The sequence below is a fragment of the Ascaphus truei genome, chromosome 4 (genome assembly GCF_040206685.1).
Source record: "Ascaphus truei isolate aAscTru1 chromosome 4, aAscTru1.hap1, whole genome shotgun sequence".
Taxonomy (NCBI): Eukaryota; Metazoa; Chordata; class Amphibia; order Anura; family Ascaphidae; genus Ascaphus; species Ascaphus truei.
Window position 1 is genome coordinate 283,595,591 of NC_134486.1, and position 24,031 is coordinate 283,619,621.

At 40.0% G+C, this 24,031-nt stretch overlaps 1 protein-coding gene across 1 annotated transcript in view; it reads right to left on the reverse strand.

Moving 5' to 3' along the window:
- PREP (prolyl endopeptidase) overlaps nucleotides 1-24,031 on the reverse strand; it is a 199,451-nt gene that overhangs the window by 28,470 nt on the left and 146,950 nt on the right. The window contains exon 11 of the mRNA XM_075597539.1: nucleotides 8,368-8,504. Coding sequence (XP_075453654.1) covers nucleotides 8,368-8,504 — 137 coding nt within the window. The remainder of the gene's footprint in view (nucleotides 1-8,367; nucleotides 8,505-24,031) is intronic.

A 24,031-nucleotide genomic window follows, 5' to 3' on the forward strand; every position in this document is an offset into this window, starting at 1 on the left:
CAATCTAAGTAGGAATTCTCTGAATTTACTGCAGGTGTCAGTTTCTCTATAAGGTTACTTAAAAAAAGAAGTTATTGCTGTACATAAAAGCTGATCGCAGCTGCTGATTGTTAATAGCCATTTAGATGAAGAAATTGGTGAATAAGGAGCAGTAGTAAATAAGCTGATAACTCGCCTAATTTGGTATTGTGAGAAGTGGGATAAACAGCCAATGGAAGTTACCCCGCTTTTCACTATACTGAACAGACTAAGGACGAGACGCACTAAGCCACAATCCATGCCATTGCCCCCCGATCCGGCGTTAATTGCCACGCCAGTAGAAGTTAGTTAATGCCACATTGCAGCTTAGTTAGTCCTTGTGATTGATCACATTTCCAATCAAAAAGATGTTTGTATGTGCAGTTCTGTAAAATGGCTTTTTTAGCAGTAACAGACGAGTGAATATAGCTAGGGAAGAGCCCTAAAGGGCACGATTTGATAATGTAGGTAAGTCACAACTCGAGTCCGTGTGTTTTCATTGCAGACTTCGCAGCGCAAAAACAGGAGTAGAAAGCTGGAGGAGGGAATGGTGTTTACGGATTATTAGCAAATTCCAAAGAGGAAGGTGGAGAAAGGTGTATTCACCATCTTGGTTACGGTGGAAATAAGAGATCAATTTTGACCTAAACTCTGGGACCATTCCCAACACCAGAATATCCTGATAAAATATGATTGTTTTTTTGGATGATACTGTTTGAATTTCAGCAATCCTTCTGGCCGAGGTAATGGCTAATACAAAGTAGCTGGAAGATATCGTTCATATAATAGCATAGTGAATCCAGGTCAGGGTCCCGCCTCAGGATCTCTATTGAATATGCTATGAGGCGGCCTTATACTGTATGTCCCGGAGCACAATTTACTCCAATGCATTTGAATGGGCACAATCTTCACGGTGTATGATAGGTTACATGGCTGAGTGCATTTGCAATATTGCAATTGTAATGTGTTTCTTACTGGCACAGGGCAGATCTCTGCTCGGTTTCTTACTCAGGGCTATTTCCTTGTTCTAAGCAGAATGCAGTTTATTAGAGTTCAAATTACTTTAGGCATAAAACTGAACTGGAACCAATTCACTACATTGCTCGACTGGCAGAGGAATATACAATGTTACTGTAATGCTACTAGAGCAGAGCGGGGTTAAACTAGTAGATTTCCAAACCTTTTCTGTACTAATATACCCATAACTAATTATTTACACATGTAACAATGTGAATTGACTATTCAATAACACATTACATTCTTCCACCTTTTAGGCTAACTCCCACACATGTCTCATATACGTTTAAGTGTTATTCTGGTTTTTATCCCTGGCTTCTCCTTAAAGTGCCCCATGTAATTTTCTGGTTATAAAAAAATAATGTAATTTCTTGTCCTATAAAGATTTGTTATGCACTTGGCTGCGGTTGGCAATTATGTGGACAGACATTAAAAGTAAAATTGATACTTGTCAGTGGTGGGATATTAACTGGAAGCATTAACAACGCTTGGGACCTTTATATAATAGCAACGAATTTGAGTTTGTATAAAAACTTATAGCATCAACATTTTTGTTGAAAACTATACTCGGTAAGAAGCATGTATATTGATCCAAGAGGTGTTGCATTTAACTCATTTTATGAATTGATAAATTCTCTTTTGTTGTGCTTGGTGATGTTTGTGACGATTAACTCTTAGTAACAACCCAAAGGATTCTACCCCATGTATTGTTAAAGAGCAACGGCCATCAGGCAGTGATAATCAGTAGCTGTACATTTTGGAAAATCATGGATGTTCTTGCGGATTTTTTTTTTTGGGGGGGGGGGGGGTCTCTGCTCTATAATTGTGTAATTAACCTTATTAATGTTTTATACATCAAAACAATATAGCAAAATTGTAAACCATAACCACCAACTAAGCATCCGTCGAGTTAATTCGAGGGAGTGAGATACAGTAAAAGAGAAATGAAGTGGTGTATGAGTATGAAGAAATAGTTGTAAAACGTAATAGGCTACACGTATTCAAAAGAAGGGCATATTCACTGCATAATTAATTTTGGGCAGTAAAATCACTTAAAAGTAACTTGTCAAGTGCCAATTACTTGCCTTGAAACATTAATAACCACCAGTATTTGACTCACACACAAGAAAATCAAGCAGGAAAAAACATAACTTTTGCAACCTAATAACCTGATTTTTCAGCACATGGCACATTTTTATTACATTGACAGTGGTTTCCAATCAGCCAAAACAGCATGGACTTTTTTCTTCTTGTTGCAACAATGGGTCTTCGAGATTGCAAATAAAATGACCAGACTGCTTTAGTTTCATTTATCCAAATGGTTTATGCACACATTACAGTACATGAATTGCATCAGCATGGACCTTAGGCCATAAAAACAACTCCTCCTGCTCCCACCTCTATCCTGCAGACGTTGGGGTGTTAACTTTAACTAATTGCACTTGCTCCTCAGGACTCCCTGGAAATCAGTAAGTCAGATCGCTAAAAGCAAAAATGAGTGAGTGATCTTCATGCACTGTTCCATGTTAAAACAGGAGAGGATGTCCCTATCTTGTAGCACTCTGTATGCTCTTAACAAAAAACATCAAGCTTAACCTTTATTTACATGTGATATTAAAATAGAAACGTCTCTCAAAAACAAGTGATAGTTAAAAACATGTCACAGTGTGCTCTTATTTGTAGTGTATAGGTAGAAACAAATGTCTGTTTTTTTCTATGTTAGGAAAACACCAATGGCTCTTAAAGCTGCAGTTCAAACTGCCGTTTTTAAAAAATTTCCCCATTCAATATGTGCATCAATACAATCTGTTCACTGATAAGCGATTAGCTAAGCTGCCGATCGATCCGTTCTCCTGTAATTGATCGCCAAATCGGGGGCTATTTAATTCACTGTTAGGGCTGCACAAAAATACCTTGGATGCAAAGTTCGGTGTGGAAGGTCATGTGACCGGGCAGGTATTAGATACAATTGGTGCACTGCTAGACAGAGGCAGGGCTCAAGAGCCAGAGCCTGTCTCAGAAGAGGAAGGGGGTGTGACTTTGTAAATGGTTTCAATAGAAACAAAAATGCTTGCAACATTAGAATACATTAAAAATGTCTTTTTTTAATGCAACAAGTATTTTCTCATAGTACAGAACTGATTTATTTAAAAAAAACACGTGTAGGATATTGCTTGAACTGCAGCTTTAAGAATGAAATGTAACTATAATTCGTTTTCCTTATGTTCACAGTTGCAACAATCAAGTGAAAATTTGCTTAAATAATATTTAGTTTCTTTGTTTTCATACTGTAGATCGCTTGAGCAGAGAATTTATGTATTTTATAAAAAAATGTTTCATTATATAGTCCATCCTCATAAATATTTCAGCCACGGAACTCTCAAAATAGTTAGAGAAACACAGAGTGAATATTAAGCCCCTTAGAGCTACCTATAGGTCTAGTTGATCTTAATATAGGCAAACAGAATGCTGTTCAGTTGCAAAGTTGGCAGTAAGAAGACTCACTCTATATTGATATACAGGGCGAGGTTAAAAAGCCTTCTTGGTCTAAATTTCCTAATGTAGAAGTAGAATACTGAATAGTAATAATATAAAAGCCCCTAATTGAAATCAATCTGGTACTCGGGAATGGGACACTGCGGTGCCTGCTGAGTCTCATGAAGCAGTGTCTATCCCTCCTGAGTATTCTATGCTATTCTATGACATGACTGCACAGGCCAACGTGCGTTTCACGATAACAGATGCTTCTTCCTAGACAGCACTGTTCCATGATCAAGAAATTGCCTACTTATCATAGGACAAGATAGAAAACCAGTGGGTTAAGGGGGAGCATGCAGAGGGGACAGTATTTGTTGGGGAGGATTCTCCCTTGCACCTCCTGGATACCAATAATGTCCAGTCTCTCCCAAGCTATGGGGGTTCATGGAACATACATCGTAGCCACTGCACAAAATGAGGGGGGGGGGGGGGAGGGAGGAGGGACACATCTTTCTCCTGCCTATAAAGATCACAAGGATGGTATTAACAGAATAACCTCTAATAGCAATAAGGGGTTACACCTCTGTTTGGGTCAGCCTTACAAAACACATTTCTGATTATCAAGGAGTCCCATTGTACAAAGCATGATGTATACCAAGGGAGGGGAGTACTTCTCCCCTGTGTGGTAATCATTAATTGGGATGTATGAGAGTAACCCCAATGATTAAGAGGGGTAGCTCCTCTCCTTTGGGTTTTGTGTGCTGCTTGATTTAATATTTTGGAAACACGCATATAGTATACAGTTTCCAAATATCATTGCATATGTATTTGGTGTTGGGGGGGGGGGGGTTCGGAGGGATACAGGCTCTTGATTTTATTCCTACAAATATATGGTTACCATTGATTTATAGAAGCAGAGCCCCCGTCAACCATATATATTTTCATATTTGTGTGGGTAAAATAGTTCTTTACAGGTCTTGTGAACATAAACTCCCTAAACACATATTGCATGTAGGTTTGCTTTTATATTGTATTTGAAGAAGATTCTCCCTAAATGGTATGTTAAAATTGATTTCCAGCTACCATATTTCCTACTGACTGCACACCACCCATCCAATCCTAGACCTGGTGTGAGCCTTTTATGAATCTCTTCCTACAACATGTGATGGCATTAGGCTTTTATTCAGAGGAAAGGTCAAAAGGATCCCTACGCAGCTCAGTGTACTCAGAACACCTCAACTTGTATGTAACAATCAATGTGAAGCCCATTTGAAAATAAAGATTGCATTTTTTAATGGGCTCAGTATCTTTGTAGAAATGATTTCAGCTGAGGCTTTTTCTATGTAAGGATAATTGCAAATATAAGTCAATAATACTGTACATGCAACTAAAAATCATTACCTCTTCAGCCTATTAAAAAAGGACAGAGTGCATATGAAGACTTCCTACATTGCATTAAATAATACTTGCTCCTTGAAGAAGCAGACTCCCCTTTGTACTAAAAATGCTGCATGATCAAAAATACTAAATGCCTGCCTTCGTGTTGCTTTTAAAACAATGCCCTTTTACATAAAACCACTATAAAGTGTATAAAAATATATATAATCGCAAGTCACTTCCGAAAGTGGCACTGCTACCTGAGTACACTGAGATGGATGTCAGATGCTTCCCCTGAGGAAGTTCGTTAAGAATGAAACGCGTAGGGCTTTGATGTACTGAGACTCTAAGGACTGCACCCGACATGCAACATCTGATATTCAGCTACGTGATCTCCGGTTGTGGCGCCTCTTCTGGAAGTGACATCGCGATCCAACTCTGAGGAAGGAGGGGGACAGTGTGCATTCATAGACGTCTCCAGCACTACTCCTGGACCCTTGGCGGTCTCACTGCTTATTTTAAGCCTACGTTTGTGAGTGTATGTTCACCAACGTGTGTTCTATATAGTATAAAGCATATTTGCACTATGTTTTGCTATCTTGTATTAATGAGGTGAAACCTTGAAGACCCTGCTACTTGACACAAGGATCTGCGTTATCTGGTTCAGGAGGTTTATCCTCAATGTGCCTGATTTGATCTGCTACCATGTGATTTGGTTAATATTGGTCTTTGTTCTATATCAGAATACAGTTATTTGCATTGTTGCGCTATTTTCCCCTGTCCTTTCTCACATATGCATCCTGGGACTATTTGTGCTCCGTATCCTGTTTTTCTTGCATGTATCTATCTAAGATGATTTGGAAAAGTCTTACCACTTCGGTGCAGCACTAATCCATATGGTTGTATTGTACATTTTTTATTGTGTTTATTTTGGTCAATGTGTTTAACAAACAAAATTCAAGTGAAAAGTGTGCTTGAACCTTATCACTTTGCATATTTGAATATGTGATATATATATATATATATATATATATATACACAGGTAAACCCGGTTATAGCGCGGTCCGCGTTAGTAACGGGGGCACGCTAATTAAAAAAAAATGGCCACGCGCGCCTGATCGGGAGGGAGGGTGTGAGGAGGGAAGGAAGGAAGAGGTGGCCGGAATCCCTACAAATGGCGGCGATTCATCCCTCCTCCCTCCCAGCCCCCTCCCTCTCCCTCCCAGCCCCCTCCCTCTCCCTCCCAGCCCCCTCCGGCAGCCGTGTGTTTTTTTTTTCTTCAATAGCAGGCTGCCGGGGAGGTCAGTGTGTGTGTGTGTGTGGTTGGTGAATAGAGGGTGATAATAAATGAAGGTGCAGTTCGTAATAGACATTTAGTATTACACATATAAGTTGCTGAATGTAATTAGAATATAGTAATAAATGAATAAGGGTTCCGTTAGTAATCGGTATAACATAGTAAAAACTAGGAATATAGAAATGTATGATATAAGGGTACAGTATGTAAAGTTTTGTATTACATTATTACAGGGCTCAGTGTGTAATAGGAATATGACATTACATAAGTACAAGTAAAACAGGACAATGAGGTTCTACGTATCGGCTGGGGACCTCACAATTTAACATGCACTTCCCTTATTAACTCTAATTGCCCAAGGCTTTGTCTTGTGGCCCTGCTTGCGTCCGTATCAGTACAGGGATTGGTTGCACAGAGCGAGTCGAGATGTACAGAACTTCTACTCGCGTTCGCTAGTCTTGGCGGTATTTGCCTATTTCCCCCCCTGCGCAATCTGAGTTCCCCCTCCACTCATGGCCCTATGGTGACGTAACGATCAGTGCCAAGCACGTGATCGTGACTTTTTGGAGGGGGCGTGAACATGAGGTAACCCCTGCCCTCTGGCAATTGAGGGGTCATTTATACTGAGCAGATAGGATTAACAAGTGTCTTACAACCAATGTACTTGGGTTGGACGTAGAATGTACTCTGGGAGGGGACAGACGCTCTGTGTGTGTGTGTGGAGGGGGGCACAATGACGCAGAATGTACTCTGGGAGGGGGACACGGACGCTGTGTGGGTGTGGGTGTGGGTGGAGTGGGAGTGTGTGCATGCAGTGTAGAGTGTGTGCAGTGTAGTGTGTGCAGTGTAGAGTGTGTGCAGTGTAGAGTGTGTGCAGTGTAGAGTGTGTGCAGTGTAGAGTGTGTGCAGTGTAGAGTGTGTGCAGTGCAGTGTGTGCAGTGTGTGCAGTGTAGAGTGTGTGCAGTGTAGAGTGTGTGCTGGTAGTGTGTGCTGGTAGTGTGTGCAGTGAGTGCTGGGAGTGTGTGCAGTGAGAGTGTGTGCAGTGAGAGTGTGTGCAGTGAGCAGTGTGTGCAGTGTAGAGTGTGTGCAGTGTGTGCCGTGTAGAGTGTGTGCAGTGTAGAGTGTGTGCAGAGTGTGTGCAGAGTGTGTGCAGTGTGTGCAGTGTAATGTGTGTGCAGTGTGTGCAGTGTGTGCAGTGTGTGCAGTGTAGAGTGTGTGCAAAAAAATTTTAATTAAATTTTTTTTTTTTAAACGGGAGCCACGTTTAAAGCGCGTTATAACCATTTTGCGGTATAACGGGCGCGTTATAACGGGGTTTACCTGTGTGTATATATATATATATATATATATATATATATATATATATCCTATAATATATATATCTTGTAGAACCCCTAAAATATTCAGACACGTGAATTCTCATATTCCAACTTCCACAACCTCCTGGAGGAATCTGATATTTCTGTGGTAACGTACGTATGTTACATTTTCTGGTTTGTTTAGCCCATTATGTTTACGGAATGGTCTGCATATATTGTACTACATGTTTCTTGTATTATTCTTTTTCTTTAACCAAGAACTGTACTATTTTTGTATGTTAAATCTAAAATTGAATATGTATCGTCTTTGGGCCCTAATCGAACTTTGCACATTTTGAGAGTGATTGCATTTTTGGACACATTTTACTACAGTAGATTTTTGTGTGCTAATTACATATTTTTCTTAATAAACTTGAAAACGGACCCCTAGCAATAATACTTTTCTTTATCCTTGGTGATGGCAGCAATTAAAGGTTTATATTTGTGACGGATTGAGAGGAGATATTACTCATTTGAAGGACCCTGTAGGAGAGAAAGGTTGGTCAGCTAGGTAGTCGTATTAACCCGTGTCACATGCTCACAGGAGTGCCATTTGTGGCAATACTGCCAATGTAAATATATTTTAATTATAGTGAATGCACACATTAAGGTGTCTTATGCTTGTCAGGTGTTTCTATTAGAAAATGGGTTTAATAAGTCATGCGAGCAATGCAAGGAGCAATTCATATTGTTTGGAAACGTCTTCATGCATCGTGAAATGTTCAGCAATAACAAAGGCTCTCTGCAACCAATTAAGACAGTATACTACTGTACACATTGAAAAAAAGTGAGAGAAAACATTAGACAGTGTGTTATTCTTACCTATAGCTTGCTGTGATAGATATATTGAAGCCGCCATAGCCATACAGAAAAGCAGGGTGAGAGTTGTCCAGCTTGATGCCTTTTTTATGGACAATAAACATTGGTATCTTGGTGCCATCTCTGCTGGGGTAGAACACCTGAGACAGAGAATTTGGGGTTTTATTTACTCAACATGTGAAGTTTGTTCCTAGTACAGGGCACAACAAAACAATTCAGTGCAAAGTTGTTAACTGTAGCAAAAAGGGGACATGCAACTATTTACCAATATCACATGTGCATTAGAAATCTCCATTGTTCTCATTTACAACGTAACTACGTAAAAAGGAAAACCATCACACATGGCTTGAAAATGATGACGTAAATGGGCTTATACGGATCACTTGGCTTTTCTCTAATCTTGGGTGGATGGCAGATGAAAGCAACAAAAACAAAATGTTTTCTTTCAATGTATTTGATTTCGTCATGCAGCATGCCCAAAATGTCCAAGTAATTTAACGAAGAACCCCCCTTTCCCCCCAATCAGACTATGTGTCGAATACCAATGTAGAGAGAGAGGGGTGAATCCGGAGCAACAACGAACAGCCCAATGACGTCAGAATCCGAAGTTGAACTTCAAAGCTTTATTGGCAACACACAATAGGAACAGCAGGCTGCAGCACAGCCTCCTCCTCTACGCGTTTCACGCACAAATGGCGCTTCGTCTGGGAGTAAGGAGGGTGCCTGCAAGCCCCATATTTAAAGCACAAACCCCGCGAACGGGGAATTAATTAAAATCGTGACAGCTGTGAATATCAAATGGAAGACATATCTATTTCACTAGTTGCATAATGACATATAGCAACATAACATATAGTGTTCTCATTTGCTCATTGTATATTAAAGAACACTTTTAAACACTTTTAAACAGTCTCTTAATGATAATCATTGGCTGTGAACATAATAAAATAAAAACATTTAAAGTTGATAGATGTTGCAAAAAGAGATTGGGTCTATATAAACATGATCTATCTATTTTGTACTTTGTAATTGTATTGTATTGGTAGAATAAGATCTAAATGTATCACAAAACCCAAATAGAAAGTGTGGACTGGGACAAGGAAGGGGGGGGGGAGAGGGAAAGAAGCGAGGGAAAAAGGAAGGGAATGGGGAGGGAAGGGAGGGGGAGCAAAGGAAGGTGAGGAAGGGAGGGAAAAGGGAAGAGATGGGAGGGAAGGGAGGGAAAAGGGAAGAAAGGGGTGGGGGGAGGGGAAAGGGGAAAAGAAAGAAAGAGGGCAAAGAGAGCAGAAGTGGTCATAACATAGTAAATAACATCATATTATAAAAATACAGTGTCTAAATACACTTTGAAAAATGCAATCATAAAAAACATCTCAAATCCCAATCAACATTCAGTCTATTGGGCTGTAACGTATTAAGAGTAAAGATTCAGTGTGCTTCTCTTTGGTGAAGGATTTTGATCCTATCACCACCCCTTAGGGGTAAGGCAATCTGTTCTATTGCCACACACTGGAATGACCCTGTACAGCCCAATGGACATGAATTGAGATGTCTGGACGCAGGATGTAACATGTCATGACTACGGATCAATCTGAGATGCTCAAGGATCCTAACTTTAAGCATACGACTTGTTAAGCCGACGTACTGTTTAGTACAGCGGCAAGTCAGCAGATAGATCACATAGTCAGAACGACATGAGATGAAAGAATGAATCTTAAATCTACGTGTCCCATCTGAATTGGAGAAATGAGTGGCTTGCAACATGTTTGGACAGACTTTGCATCTCCCACACTTGTACAGTATGAACCAATAAGTTTGGGAAAGAACTGGACTGAATAGGTTTAAGTACACTAGGCGACAGTTTATTGCCCAATTTAGGAGCCTTGCGGAACACAATTCATGGACCCGTACTAACGATTTTAGATAAAAGGGGGTCTAATGTCAGGGTGCCCCAATGCTTATTGATGATACACTTGATGGCAGGGGCTTGGTCACTATAGCCTGTGATAAAGAAAGGAACATCTGAATTATCAGCTTGTCTAACTTTAGGGGTCATGGAAATTAAGGAATCTCTACTCGTATCAAGGGCTGATTGATAAGCTTTATTAAGATCTTCCTGCTGATAGCCCAAAAAAATTCTTTGACTACTTGTCAGATAATCAACTAAATTTGAAGTTCACACATAATTATCACATTAATAAGATTCAATTTCTGGATCTTAATTTGTATGTGGACAATTTCAAATGTATTCAAACAGACATATTTCGTAAAGACAATGCTAGAAATACACTTTTACATGCTGACAGTTGTCATTCCCGCCCCCTGATCAAAGGTATCCCACGGGGGCAGTTCCTACGTTTACGTCGGAACTGTTCCTCCGTGGAGGACTTTGTTCAGAGGGCGGAAGAAATGAAAGATGGATTCTTGGCCAGGGGCTATCAGCAGGAAGATCTTAATAAAGCTTATCAATTAGCCCTTGATACGAATAGAGATTCCTTAATTTCCATGACCCCTAAAGTTAGACAAGCTGATAATTCAGATGTTCCTTTCTTTATCACAGGCTATAGTGACCAAGCCCCTGCCATCAAGTGTATCATCAATAAGCATTGGGGTACCCTGACATTAGACCCCCTTTTATCTAAAATCGTTAGTACGGGTCCACGAATTGTGTTCCGCAAGGCTCCTACATTGGGCAATAAACTGTCGCCTAGTGTACTTAAACCTATTCAGTCCACTAGGATGTTCTTTCCCAAACATATTGGTTCATACAAGTGTGGGAGATGCAAAGTCTGTCCAAACATGTTGCAAGCCACTCATATCTCCAATTCAGATGGGACACGTAGATTTAAGATTCATTCTTTCATCTCATGTCGTTCTGACTATGTGATCTATCTGCTGACTTGCCGCTGTACTAAACAGTACGTCGGCTTAACAAGTCGTATGCTTAAAGTTAGGATCCTTGAGCATCTCAGATTGATCCGTAGTCATGACATGTTACATCCTGTGTCCAGACATCTCAATTCATGTCCATTGGGCTGTACAGGGTCATACTTGGATGCAGAATTGGTGTTCGTGAGGGAAATTGACATGAAAAACGGGTATTTTGTTAAACCCTTTGGCCAAAGCGTTTGTAAGCCTGCATGCCACGTCAAGACAACCCGTTAATGCAGGTACCTGCACTATATAAATATATGTAATAATTGTCCCATGGACTAGTGAAAAAAGTGTAAAAGCCCTGAAGTCTGGACATCACCCTCCATTGAATGGTAAGTGAATGTGTAAGGCTGACAGAGAGATATATATGTGTAAGTTTTATTATATTCACACCTGGGAATTTGTGTACCCAGTTTACCTCCATAGTAAAGGTAAGTATGACACTGGCTTCAGACAGATTTTAATTGCACTACCCACATAAGCTTATGCTTTATTTAACCCCTTCAGGGCTTTTACACTTTTTTCACTGGACCATGGGACAATTATTACATATACTTATATAGTGTAGGTACCTGCATTAACGGGTTGCCTTGACGTGGCATGCAGGCTTACAAACGCTTTGGCCAAAGGGTTTAACAAAATACCCATTTTCATGAGAATATTGTTTTATTTTAGCCTAATTGGTAGGAGCGCAGGAATCGTTCTTTTTGTTTTTCTATATGTTAAAGCCTATCTTTTTACCTGCAGCAAACTTCTATAGGGAGGAGCGCGGTATTATGTACAGTTTTCTCACGTGAGGGAAATTGATACAGACAACTGTGTATCTCTTCCATTATTGGCAAACACCCACATGCAAATTCGGTCAGTATCATGCATATATAATTTCCTGTGAATTCATTAAATCGTCAAAAATACTATAATTTTCCTAATGCCAAATATTACATTAGATTTGCCTAACTATAGTGAATCCTGCTTAGTGTCATAAAAACTATTCCTCTCTAGAACAATGTTTCCACAGAGAAATGCTCTAGGTTTTTGGTAATTTAGGAACCATTTGCAAGCTGGATGCCTTTAAAGCAGCAATGCGCTTATTATTTATTTAAATATTACTTCCTTTTTTTTACACAATATGGCCGTCTAGGTCAGCCTCACCTCAGTAATTAATAGAAAGCTGCAATGTCATTGAAAGAGGATGTCGCAACTCCATATTGGGTGACCCCCTGCAATCATCTGCTTCTCTCCGCTGCTTAACACGCCATCTTTTCCCTTCTGTTTCACTCCCTCTGACCTTTGATATCCTAAATATACCAGACGAGTTTGCTTGCTATCTAGCTGGGCTGTAATGATTATCTTGTCCGGCATAAATATAGAAGAGCAGATCAATTAATGTTTATCAAGAAGAATGGAGGCTTTTAAGACTGCTTCAAAACAGATCATTCTCAACAGCAACTCCAGTCTTGTCCAACACTCAATTCTGTCTGAGAGGAGTTTTTGTTTTATTCATTATGAGCAATAATGGGAAATATTTATATTTCAGAGATAAAAGTACAAAGTGATAGGGTAAGTCCTGCAGAGAAAGGAAAGGAATCTCTAGTGATACCTATGTCTAATTTTAGACGGTGCATGACAGCTATTTAACGGAGAATGTCATGAAAGGATGTTCCTGCTTTTTATTTTAACTGTGCTGATACAGAAACAATTGCCCTAGTTATTTTAAGAAGGGCTAATTCAGTTATCGAAACAAAACAAAAAAAATGAAAGTAATCTTACCTAACTGCTTAAAAAAGTGACATGCAATTTAAAAGAAGCATACATTACGTATAAAAGATTATGGCCCATCTTTACTAAACAGCGCTATTCCATAAGAAACCTTGGCAGCCACCAAAAGCTGAATGTGTCTTAGCAGAACAGCGCCGATTAGTAGATATGGGCCAACATAGCACATGGGAACCGGAATGATTTACTAGCAGGTGCAAAAATCTTACACTGTATTGTATGCAATGTTTGCTGTGGTTAAAGAATGTGAAATGCAAAATACTCATTTTGCTGCAAAGAGCTTTTCCCTACACACTAGAAAAAGGAGATTTGAGCATTCTACCTATAAGAATGATAATAACACTGAAAAGACAACATTAAACAATGTCATTTTGTTGAATAAGTAATTATCCCTGTAGCAGAACAGGCAGGGCACCTAATGGACCTGTTTAGTAGATTATACCACGGTAACCAATACAAAAGTATAAATAAGTATAAGAACCCTCGGTAGACGGCTATACTGACTACACCACCTGGCTTCCCACAGCCTATAAAAAGGCCTGTCCTCCAGTGCTTAACAACAAGCTTGCTACTCGGGAGGCAGGTTCTCTGTTTCACTGCTGCTGGGAAGCTCCCAGACTTGCTGCTGGCTCGTGCTACTGTAAATCATTACATGATTCCGTCTTGTTTGAGAGCTGCTCTGACCTTTGGCTTGATCGACTACTCTTCTATTTACCACCTGCCCTGACCTTGGATCGTCTGACTACCCCATCTGCTTGCTCCTTCCTGAACTTATTGCCTACATCGCACCGCAGATCCGGACTCCTGGTTCCAGCTACTGTACCAAAGAGCATCCCTATTGATCCGGTATTGCAGACTCTCCTCGTGGATTCTCCTCCGAACCTTGACAATAAGTTCAATGGCTTTTCAAGATAATTCTCACATTAACTGTATGATATCCTATTAGAGAAGCTAAAACTGTTACAGACTTTATTTTTTATTTTGCGCTCTGAGGGCAAGGCATATTGCGGTTTATTCAAGCTACATTTAGGCTGCACTGAATGAGTACACAGTTCTCAGAGTACCTCGACTTAATATACAGTTAGCAATTTTATTCATGTAAGCAAATTATGATATTGGTTTGTGAAATTACAGATTCAAATAACTAATAATCCAGAAAGGCAAACAGTTACATGTCCATGATTTTCAACAAAAATACCTGCAGTTTTGTCCTTTCTATAATAAAAAAAATCCTTCATAACTCTCCCTCTGTGACAATAGTAATTGCGCATTTTTTTGTTTGACGCATTATTCTTGCCGCTCACATGGCTCAGGCTGATAGAATGCCTGGTAATCTGCTACAGGAAGTTACGTTGAACATGTAAAGATTGCCTGCACGGTGAACACTACAAAATGATCACCACTTATTTATAGGACTCCGACGTACAGTATTCTGCAGCATAGTGCAATGGGGGTGAGAGACACAAAAGCACAACATACTAAATAGTATCAGTTTACACGCACTGAAAACAAAGTAAGAAGAGCCAAAGAGCTTCCATTATATGCCCAATACAAGTCTGCAGCGGGAATCTAATTCTGCATTTGGTGTGCCCTACGTATTTCACCTACAATGTCACTTAGCCAACAGTGGTTGAGTATGCGGCATTGCTCCTCTGGATTTGTTAAAAGAGAACTACTAAACCTATTTTTACAGAGGGAAGAAAAAAATAACCCAACTCTTTAGCCATCAGTAACATTTGCTTACAGGCTGCATGACAAAATGTTACCCTGCATTCTTAACCACTAGAGTAAAAAAGGCAATTAATATCCAGTTTCCAAATACAGTAGTTGGTCAGTTTATTAACATACTGTAGCTGTAAAGTGTTTGAGGAGCTCCTGTAAATTGCACACAATATTAATGCACTGGGTGTGAAAAAGTCCTGCAAGTCGCAGTGTGCTAATTATAGCTAAAGAAAACCTCAAGAAGTTCTTAAAAAAAAAAAAAAAATCTGCCCTGCTCTCCTTGTTCAAGATCACTGCTTACACACCGTTTGACACCTGTACTTGTTCTGCCCTTGGGCGCTCTAACGCAGGGACAGATTTAAAGGGGGTGAATGGGGCGGGTCTCCCAAAGCAGAGGCAGAGACACACACACACACACACACACACACACACACACACACACACACACACACACACACACACATTTTATAAAAGCCATTTTTTCTTAAATATTTTCGATTCTTGAATTCAGCTACTTTTGAAGTATGCAGTCACTGCATCATACTGTAAATATATATATATATATATATATATATATATATATATATATATAAAATACAAAAAATAAGCTGCTATTCTACACTACCTTTCTATGTATCCATCGAATTGCCTTTAAAACTCAAAATTCTGCCAATTTGTTTTGGTAAACAATGTTTTATTTGCTTGCTGTTTGCTTTCTGATTCTATATTATAACTTAATAAATATAATAATTATTTTTAAGAAGTACTACTTTTATTTTACGTATACAAACACAAAAAGGATAACCACTAACTTTGATTGAAACTTGTGTATTGAAAAAAAGATTTGAAAAAAAGATTAAAAGTAGAAAAACGTGAACATATTATGAAGTGTATTTACCGGGCAGTCAACTTGGATTCGCTATCAAATATTTGATTTTCCTAGGTAAATATGAGTGACCAACACAGAATCCCTCGTGTCCATGGAAGTGATGCACAAAAACGGAAATCAGCCACAGAACGTGAAAAATGACAACAAAATATTTCAAAGGTGCCAAAAATATGTAATCACTTCATGATTTTGGTGTTGGTGAGACAAGTGAGCAAACAGGTGAAAACAAAGTCCATGAAGGCAAAGATAATTAATAAGAACTGGAAAGAAACCTCAATGTTTTGATATTGGCTTGTGGCTAGAATTAACAACATTGGAAATGAAAAACTTTTTAGGCCAAAAAAAGGATCCTTCAATTTGCAAAACATGCTGGCAAATTGCTTGAGCGATCATTAGTACACTAAGAATAACAGACCAAAAGGTGAAAAGTATTTTGTTCGAAAATGTACTGCAAATTTATTTCAACTAACAAATTGAAACAATAAGATTGTTAACCACTCTTGGCTGCGTTACTCTCCAACTACAGTATAAGTAAAGTCTACTGCTATATCTGTAAACTAGTGGCTACAAATAAAGAAAAAAGTGAAATGGAAGTGAACTGTTGGCTGAACACGAGACTTCAAAGTATCACTTGGACCTGCAACAATTCTCGGGAAACGTGGAAAGGAACTTGGGCGCATTGACAAGGATTTGGCAAAACTAGAAGCGGAGTTCGGTGGACATTGGCGCAAAGTTCTCATGCGTGTTGTGTGTACCATAAAATTCATTGTTGAACACGGACTGGCTTTCCGAGGTGATGAAGTGGTTGGATTACCAAGAAATGGTAACTATCTTGGTATTATGGAACTGCTAGCTGAATATAATCCATTCTCTCTGCTCATATCAAACTACATGCAAATAAAGGAAGCGGTCACGCGAATTACCTGTCATCTACAATATGTGAAGAGCTGATTGGATTAATGGATGAGAGCCCGTCCAGAAACACATAATTGCAAGAATAAAGAAGTCCAAGTATTATTCTGTGTCAATTGATTCAACCCCAGATGAGGCTCATATTGACCAGTTAAATACTGTATAGTTATAAAGCTGGATATACAGATGGACACCAAAGAGGATTCTTAGGCTTGCTGCCTATGTTTCACAAAGACTGTTTTTATTGAGTACAGGCATACCCAGGTTTAAGTACACTCACTTTAAGTACACTCGCGAGTAAGTACATCTCGCTCAATAGGCAAACGGCAGCTCACACATGCGCCAGTCAGCACGTCCTGAACAGCAATACCGGCTCCCTACCTGTACCGAAGGTGTGCGCAAGCGGGGAGACTGTAGAGCCTGTTACAAATGTGTTATTTACATCAGTGATGCGCGTATATGACGATTGCAGTACAGTACATGCATCGATAAGTGGGAAAAAGGTAGTGCTTCACTTTAAGTACATTTTCGCTTTACATACATGCTCCCATTGTGTAAGTTAATGTGGGGTATGCCTGTATATCATTTGATATTTCTGCTGTTCCAGTGATCTATTCTCTTGCTGAATAGATCTTTATTTTGCACTTTTTCTATTGCACTGGCTTGTCATTGAAATTGTTTTCGTTCTTTCCTATTTGGGTTTTTTTTTTTTTTTTTTTTACTTAAATTTTTATTAAACATTTTTTTTTCATACAAAAGAAAAATTAACAAAACATATAACATATAAAAGGGGGGATAGGGGAGGGGGGGAAGGGATAGCATTTGTAAAAATATAGCATTGTACACAACAATTTAACTGTCACATATATCACTCTGTTCCAAGTATTCTAATCTATGTATGGGGATATACCTGCATGGCAAAACCAAGGAGCCCAAATCTCAGAGAATTGTGAGGTCGAGCCATTCAGATAGGCTGAGAGTTTTTCCATATAAACTATATGCCAGATTTTATTGTTTATTTGGTTTAAGGATGGGGGGGCAGGTTGTTTCCAATTTTTGGCAATTGTACACCGTGTAGCATTTAACATGTGGGTTAGTACTCTAGCTTTTTTTCGGGGAATATTGGCTATTGGCTTGCCTAACAATATATATACTGGGTCATGTGGGACAGTGATTTCTAGGATCTTGTGTATTAAGGTGAACACTTCTGTCCAAGTTTGTTGGATTTTGGGACATGACCAGAATATATGCAGAATATCCCCAACTTCGCCACAACCACGCCAGCATAGTGGGGAGACCCCTGGGAGAAAAGAGTGCAGTTTGGCAGGAGTCATGTACCATCTGTATATTAACTTGTAAATATTCTCTTTTATTACTCTATTTGGGTTTTTGAGTTGCAATACCTATTTATTTATATGCATATATATTATTTATCACATTAATATTTTTTATTTAGTCTGTTCTAGACTATATGCGGTTTTATTTTTTTAAAGATATACATTCACTTTAAAGCTGCAGTTCAAGCAATATCCTGCATGTGTGTTTTTTTAATAAATCAGTTCTGTAGTAAGAAAAAATACTTGTAGCATTTTCTGTTTAAAAAAAACAACTTTGAAAGACCAATTTTCTTGTATTCTATTTTAACAAGCATGTTTGTTCCTATAGCAACCATTTACATTCCCCAGATCTAAAGATGTCGCCAAACTTTGCCGATCAATAGACGGAGAACGAACTGACCGACAGCTATGCAATTCTTTAGGTAAGTAGAGATTGCCCACATGAAACTATTGAAGTAGAAAAAAAAAAAGGGAGCTTGAACTGCAGCTTTAAGACCTCATTGGTCTCTTTCACATTGTAGAGCACCTTCTTACTTTTTCTTGTCACAAAGTTGTACGTGCCAAGAGTTTGACTGAAACGCGTTGGTCTTGCAGAGTTGATGCGACAAAAGCGATTGTACACGAATATGAAAACATTAAGGAAGCACTAACTGAAATCTCAAATGACCATGAGCAGAAGGATGTGGTTAGAAATGAAGCTGGTGGCCTTAATGAAAAGGTATACCGTTTCGAAATTGCATTATATGCTTCATTTTGGAATTACATCTTGAAAGGTTTCAATGCAACAATCCACAAACTACAGGATCCAAAAATATGTTTCTCCAGTCTGCAGTAACAGCACTTTGACAAAGCGCCCAGTGCGTGAAACGCGTCAGAGGATCTGTCAGGATTTTTTGTCTACATGTTTTTTAATCAATAAAACCTTTATAGTGGTGCTTGGTTCTACCTGACTTTGTCAAGTTGTGCTCCGGCTTATTTTCCATTTTTCTCTACTTGCAGTAACAGCACTGAAGTCTCTGAGAACATTTGTAGAATCAAAGAGAGACAAGTTCAATGAATATGAGGATATGGCGACGAGAATGTCTGCAAACGAAGAGTATGTTGTTCAAGTTCGATCTCGAGTGAGAAATGTGCGCCTAAATCCATTGGATTAGGGACAAGCACAGTAAATCCCGATGTCAGCCAAAGAGACGTTCCATTACAGTTGTCGATCCGTTTTTTTACATCCTTGACAGACAAAATAGGTGCCTATGACAGTGTCTGTGAAGGGTTTGGCTTCCTTAGTCAGCTGGAAAATCTGGATGCTTTTGATCTCTGCTCTGCTGCAGTCAATCTTGTCAGCGTATATAAGGATGACTTGGAGCACAGCCTCGGCAACGAATTAGTGCAGTTTGCTGTGATTGTAATATTCTTTGTAGAGATTAACAATGACAAGAACAACGATTTTAGAGCTAGATTTCCTATTGTTGAAATTGCTCCGAGAATATATTTAGTACAGAGGGGTGACCAATTGTACTGGCGAATGGTCGTTTTCCAAGACGAAAATAACAGGTTAAGATCAACAATGAAGCAGGAACATCTCTCATCACTTGCATTGTTGAGCATCAAAAGGGATTTGCTGAGCGAATTCTAAGACATTATTGAAAAATGTTCCTCTCAGAAAGCGCGAAAATCCAGTTTCCTTTTGTTGAATGCATTTCTATGTTCGGTTCCTACATTTGGTGCATTATAAATATAACCAATTTAATTTCTTACGTTTAATGACGTTTTTGTTTTATTTTGATGTTAGTGCAAAGATTTTAGTTTAAAAACCCTGAAAAATTGTTAGGCACATTGAATTTAATGAAAATCAATAAGTTGATTTTTGACAGGGGGCCTCCACAATTGACTTTCCCCTGGGCCCACAAGAGTAAATCCGGCCCTTGCTCTATGTAAAGCTTAATAAGACAAAACAAAAACGATGGGTATTTGCTGCACACCAAAAATAAAATAAGTAGTGATACTTTTACTGGTGCTCCTTAGTCCCAGGGAAGACCTGTTTTTTTTCTCCAATGTATCCAATATAATTGATGGACAAGGGCACACAGATTTGAATCAAAAAATAAATTTATTGTGCCATATAGACTACAACGTTTTGGCCTGCTGGCCTTTCTCAAGTAAAATGGCTAATAAGTTTTAAGCCACTTCACTTGAGAAAGGCCAGCAGGCCGAAACGTTGTCGTCTATGGCACAATACATTCTTTTTTGATTCAAATCTGTGTGCTTTTGTCCATCAATCATATTAAAGCTTAACAAGACTACAGTAGCCCATTGATAATTCCCATGTGCACGGTAAAGAAGTGATCAGGCTCCTGGAATCATTCAAGGGAAGCTTTTCCTTACTTTATATCCACCAGATTTCCCAAATGTTTTTATTATTATTAAAACTCCTTATGTGACAAAACGATACAAGGCTTGGTCCTAGAAAGTGTCACCAAAGTAAGCTCATTCAAATTTGTGTACCCCAAATCTCCCCCCTACATGTGCATAAATTGTTTTGATACCAAATATCTTTTTAACCCATAACATTTGGAGGACTTCTTCCAGTTCTGTCACTGGTAAGTGGACTCTGATGTACCAAAAAAGATGGAAAACTAGAATGATAATAGATTGATTAGTATTCAAAGGGTTGTGGTAGTGCTATAAGAGTTTCGTCAACGGAAAATGCATTCCTTACACCCCCCCCCCCAAAAAAGAACAGAATAATAACCTTATGATAAACTCACATAGCACTAAAAAAAAGGTCCCCTTTAAAGTAATTATGGGCTGATAAAAATGGCCAATTATTTTAATTAATGGATCATCATTTAAGTGTTAAGTGGTATTTAGCATCATAGTACAAGCCCGGCAACATAAAACACATGAGAATAAAAGTGATAAGTAGTTGAGGAAGCAGTCACCATCTAATTCGTGGAGCGATGCAATTACAATCATTTTAAACACAGTAGTAAAACAAGAAACATTTTGTATGGCATCAGATTAACAGGGTCAGGTTTTAAACTTGCTCTGTACTCTGCAAAGGTTTTGAATATGTGAAAGCATCTGTTCAAAAACATACTGCAGATATAAATCAAATGCAATGTCTGTCTAAGACTAATGTATGAATTTAGGAATTAGACTAAAAAATAGAACAAATCAAGAACATGTAAATTCTTATGGACTGCCCAAGATTTAAAACAACGAAGAAGAAGAAAGTGCTTCAAGAAGCATACTACTGGTGGCAAACATTTATATGTCTGCTTAATAAAAGTAATGTTTACAAACTCCCGGAAACATGCACAATTTGACAATAAATGCAGAGTACAAGAGAAATCAATTAGCACCTTTTACATAGGAGGCTGCGGGAAAATAACAGTTATCTCAAGCCTCCTGCAGTAAAAACAAACAGCATCTGAGAAATCACCAGATGCACAGAACTCCTCAGAACCCAAATCCCATAGGGCTCTGAGCAACAGACTGCAGAGTAAGTACAATGTTCTTCAAATAATTAAGAGGCTTTGGGAAGCCCAGAAGAGGAACTACAGAAGCTGGTAGTCACTGCTTATCCTGCTCTGGTCCACTGTTTACAACAGCTGCTTATAAAATAAGGTAGCATTTCTATTTAAATCAGTAAAACATTAAATACCCTACACTTTTTTTTTTTTATAAATCAGTTCTGTAGTATTAGATAACTTACTGAATAGATAATTTACTGAAGAAAATCAACCCTTATTGTCATTTTTAATTAGTTTTAACTGAGAATCCTGTGGTTGCTGTAACAGGTTTTAGCTCACCTCTCGGGCAGTGCAAGATATTTGGCAACAAATTATTATAAACAGGAAGTGTTGCAGTGTTCCCAGCGGGAGACTGTGGCTGAGCTGCAAGCTGTAATAATAGACAATGTTACCATAGTAATATAAAGTTACATTGTATTTGAGGCATTCCACGGACTGAAGGATTGATTCGGTGTTGGCCACTACGTGAATCCAGAGAGCAGGATATTCACTGATCAATCACAGGAGAATGGATCGATCGGCAGCTTAGGTAATTCGTTTTCATTAAAGGTAATCAAATGCTGCATATATAAAAACAACAAAAAGGTCTGCAAGTAATGCTGATTTAGGGATGTTATTCTCTAGTAATTGTATCTGATGTAACACCTTTTAAGAACCAAATAAATAACCTCCCCCCCAAAAGACAAAGAAAATGATAATCAGATGGAATAAAGTGTTTTAGACTGTAAACTCCTTGGTGCAGAGACCCCCTTTTACTTTACTATCTTTCACCCTCTTTGTACCGCGCTGCAGATCATGTTGGCGACTTATAAATGATTGAAATAATGCAGGCTATGGGGTTAGTGAAATAATGCAGGCTATGGGGTTAGTGAAATAATGCAGGCTATGGGGTTAGTGAAAAATGAAATGTAATTGACAAATTAGCCGCTGGCAGAATAAATGAAGATATGGTGAATATGTCAAAAGAGTAGGAAATGGAAGTAGAAAAGTGGCGTTATCAACACCGCAGGAGTAATATCTTATTATATATTTGTGAAAGCATTGTACGCCTGTCTGCATCTTCCTGTGTCCCTAGGGGAAATCTCATTGGTCCCTTGGGCCGCCCGCCCCCACACCTCCCATTGGCCTGAGGCGGAGTGACCACACACACACACACTCTGTTGCTTGGCCTCACTCTCCCCCGTCAGTTGGACGGCAGCTCACCTTCCACCCCCCCCCCCTCCTCTCCCGGTGCCCCATACTCTCTCCCCCCTCCCCACCTCACCCAAATCCCCACGCTCCGCAACATCCCCAGCCGCACCATCACCCTCACCGTGCGCCGCTCCCGGAGAGGGGAAGCGCGGCCCTCCTGCTCAGCAGCAAACTCCAGGCTCCTCCCCCCTCGCTCACAACGAGGAAAAGCGCGGCGCGGCCCGGGCCTCCTGCACTCCCCCTCACGTGCGCCGGCTCCCGGAGAGGGGAAGCGCGGCCCTCCTGCTCAGCAGCAAACTCCAGGCTCCTCCCCCCTCGCTCACAACGAGGAACGGAGTGGAAGCGCGGCGCGGCCCGGGCCTCCTGCACTCCCCCTCACGTGCGCCGGCTCCCGGACGGAGGGGAAGCGCGGCGCGGGCCTCCTCCTCACGTGCACCGGCTCCCAGACGGAGGGTAAGCGCGGGGGGGGGGGGGCTCCTGCCACTCTTGCCCCCCCCGCCAGCTTCCCGAACTCACCTCCTGCCCCAGCCAGATGCCACGGGGTCAAGGTAAGTCACCCACCGTCTCCCACCCACACACTATCACCCACACACCCACCCAGTCACTTTCACCCAGTCACCCACTTTTACCCACCCACTCAGTCACCCACCCACTCACTCAGTCACCCACCCACCCACTCAGTCACCCACCCACTCACTCAGTCACCCACCCACCCAGTCACCCACACACCCAACCACCCACCCAACCACCCACACACCCACCCAGTCACTTTCACCCAGTCACCCACTTTCACCCAGTCACCCACCCATTCAGTCAGTCACCCACCCATTCAGTCACCCACCCATTCCGTCAGTCACCCAGTCACCCACCCATTCAGTCAGTCACCCAGTCACCCGGGGGAAGCCCAACCCTGTCATCCGCCCCCGGGTCTCTCAGCTAGTATTAAATAAACCTCAGTGTTTGGGACATGTTGCAATGACGTACAAAGGGAGAATTACAATGGCTCCCTTTGAGATGACCTATGAGTGATGACGGCGAGGATACCCAGATAATTCTGCTTCTGGTGAATATAATGACATTTACTTCAATTGAGAATGCACCACCATATCCTCCAAGTATGTTGTCATTTAAGAGGCTAATAAGGGATTGAATTACATAATCATTTATTATTTGTGTATGTGCTACACTGCACTACACATTCTATGTATCTGTTGAGAATCAAAGGAAGAGTTAATAACAGAGTCCAAAGTCTAAAGCATGAAAAGAATGCTTATATTCAGTGACACTTCTATACATAAATATCTGTAAACTTGCCCCATGACAATTACTCAATATACGTTTCTAATCGCCGGATTCTCTCTGCACACCCAATG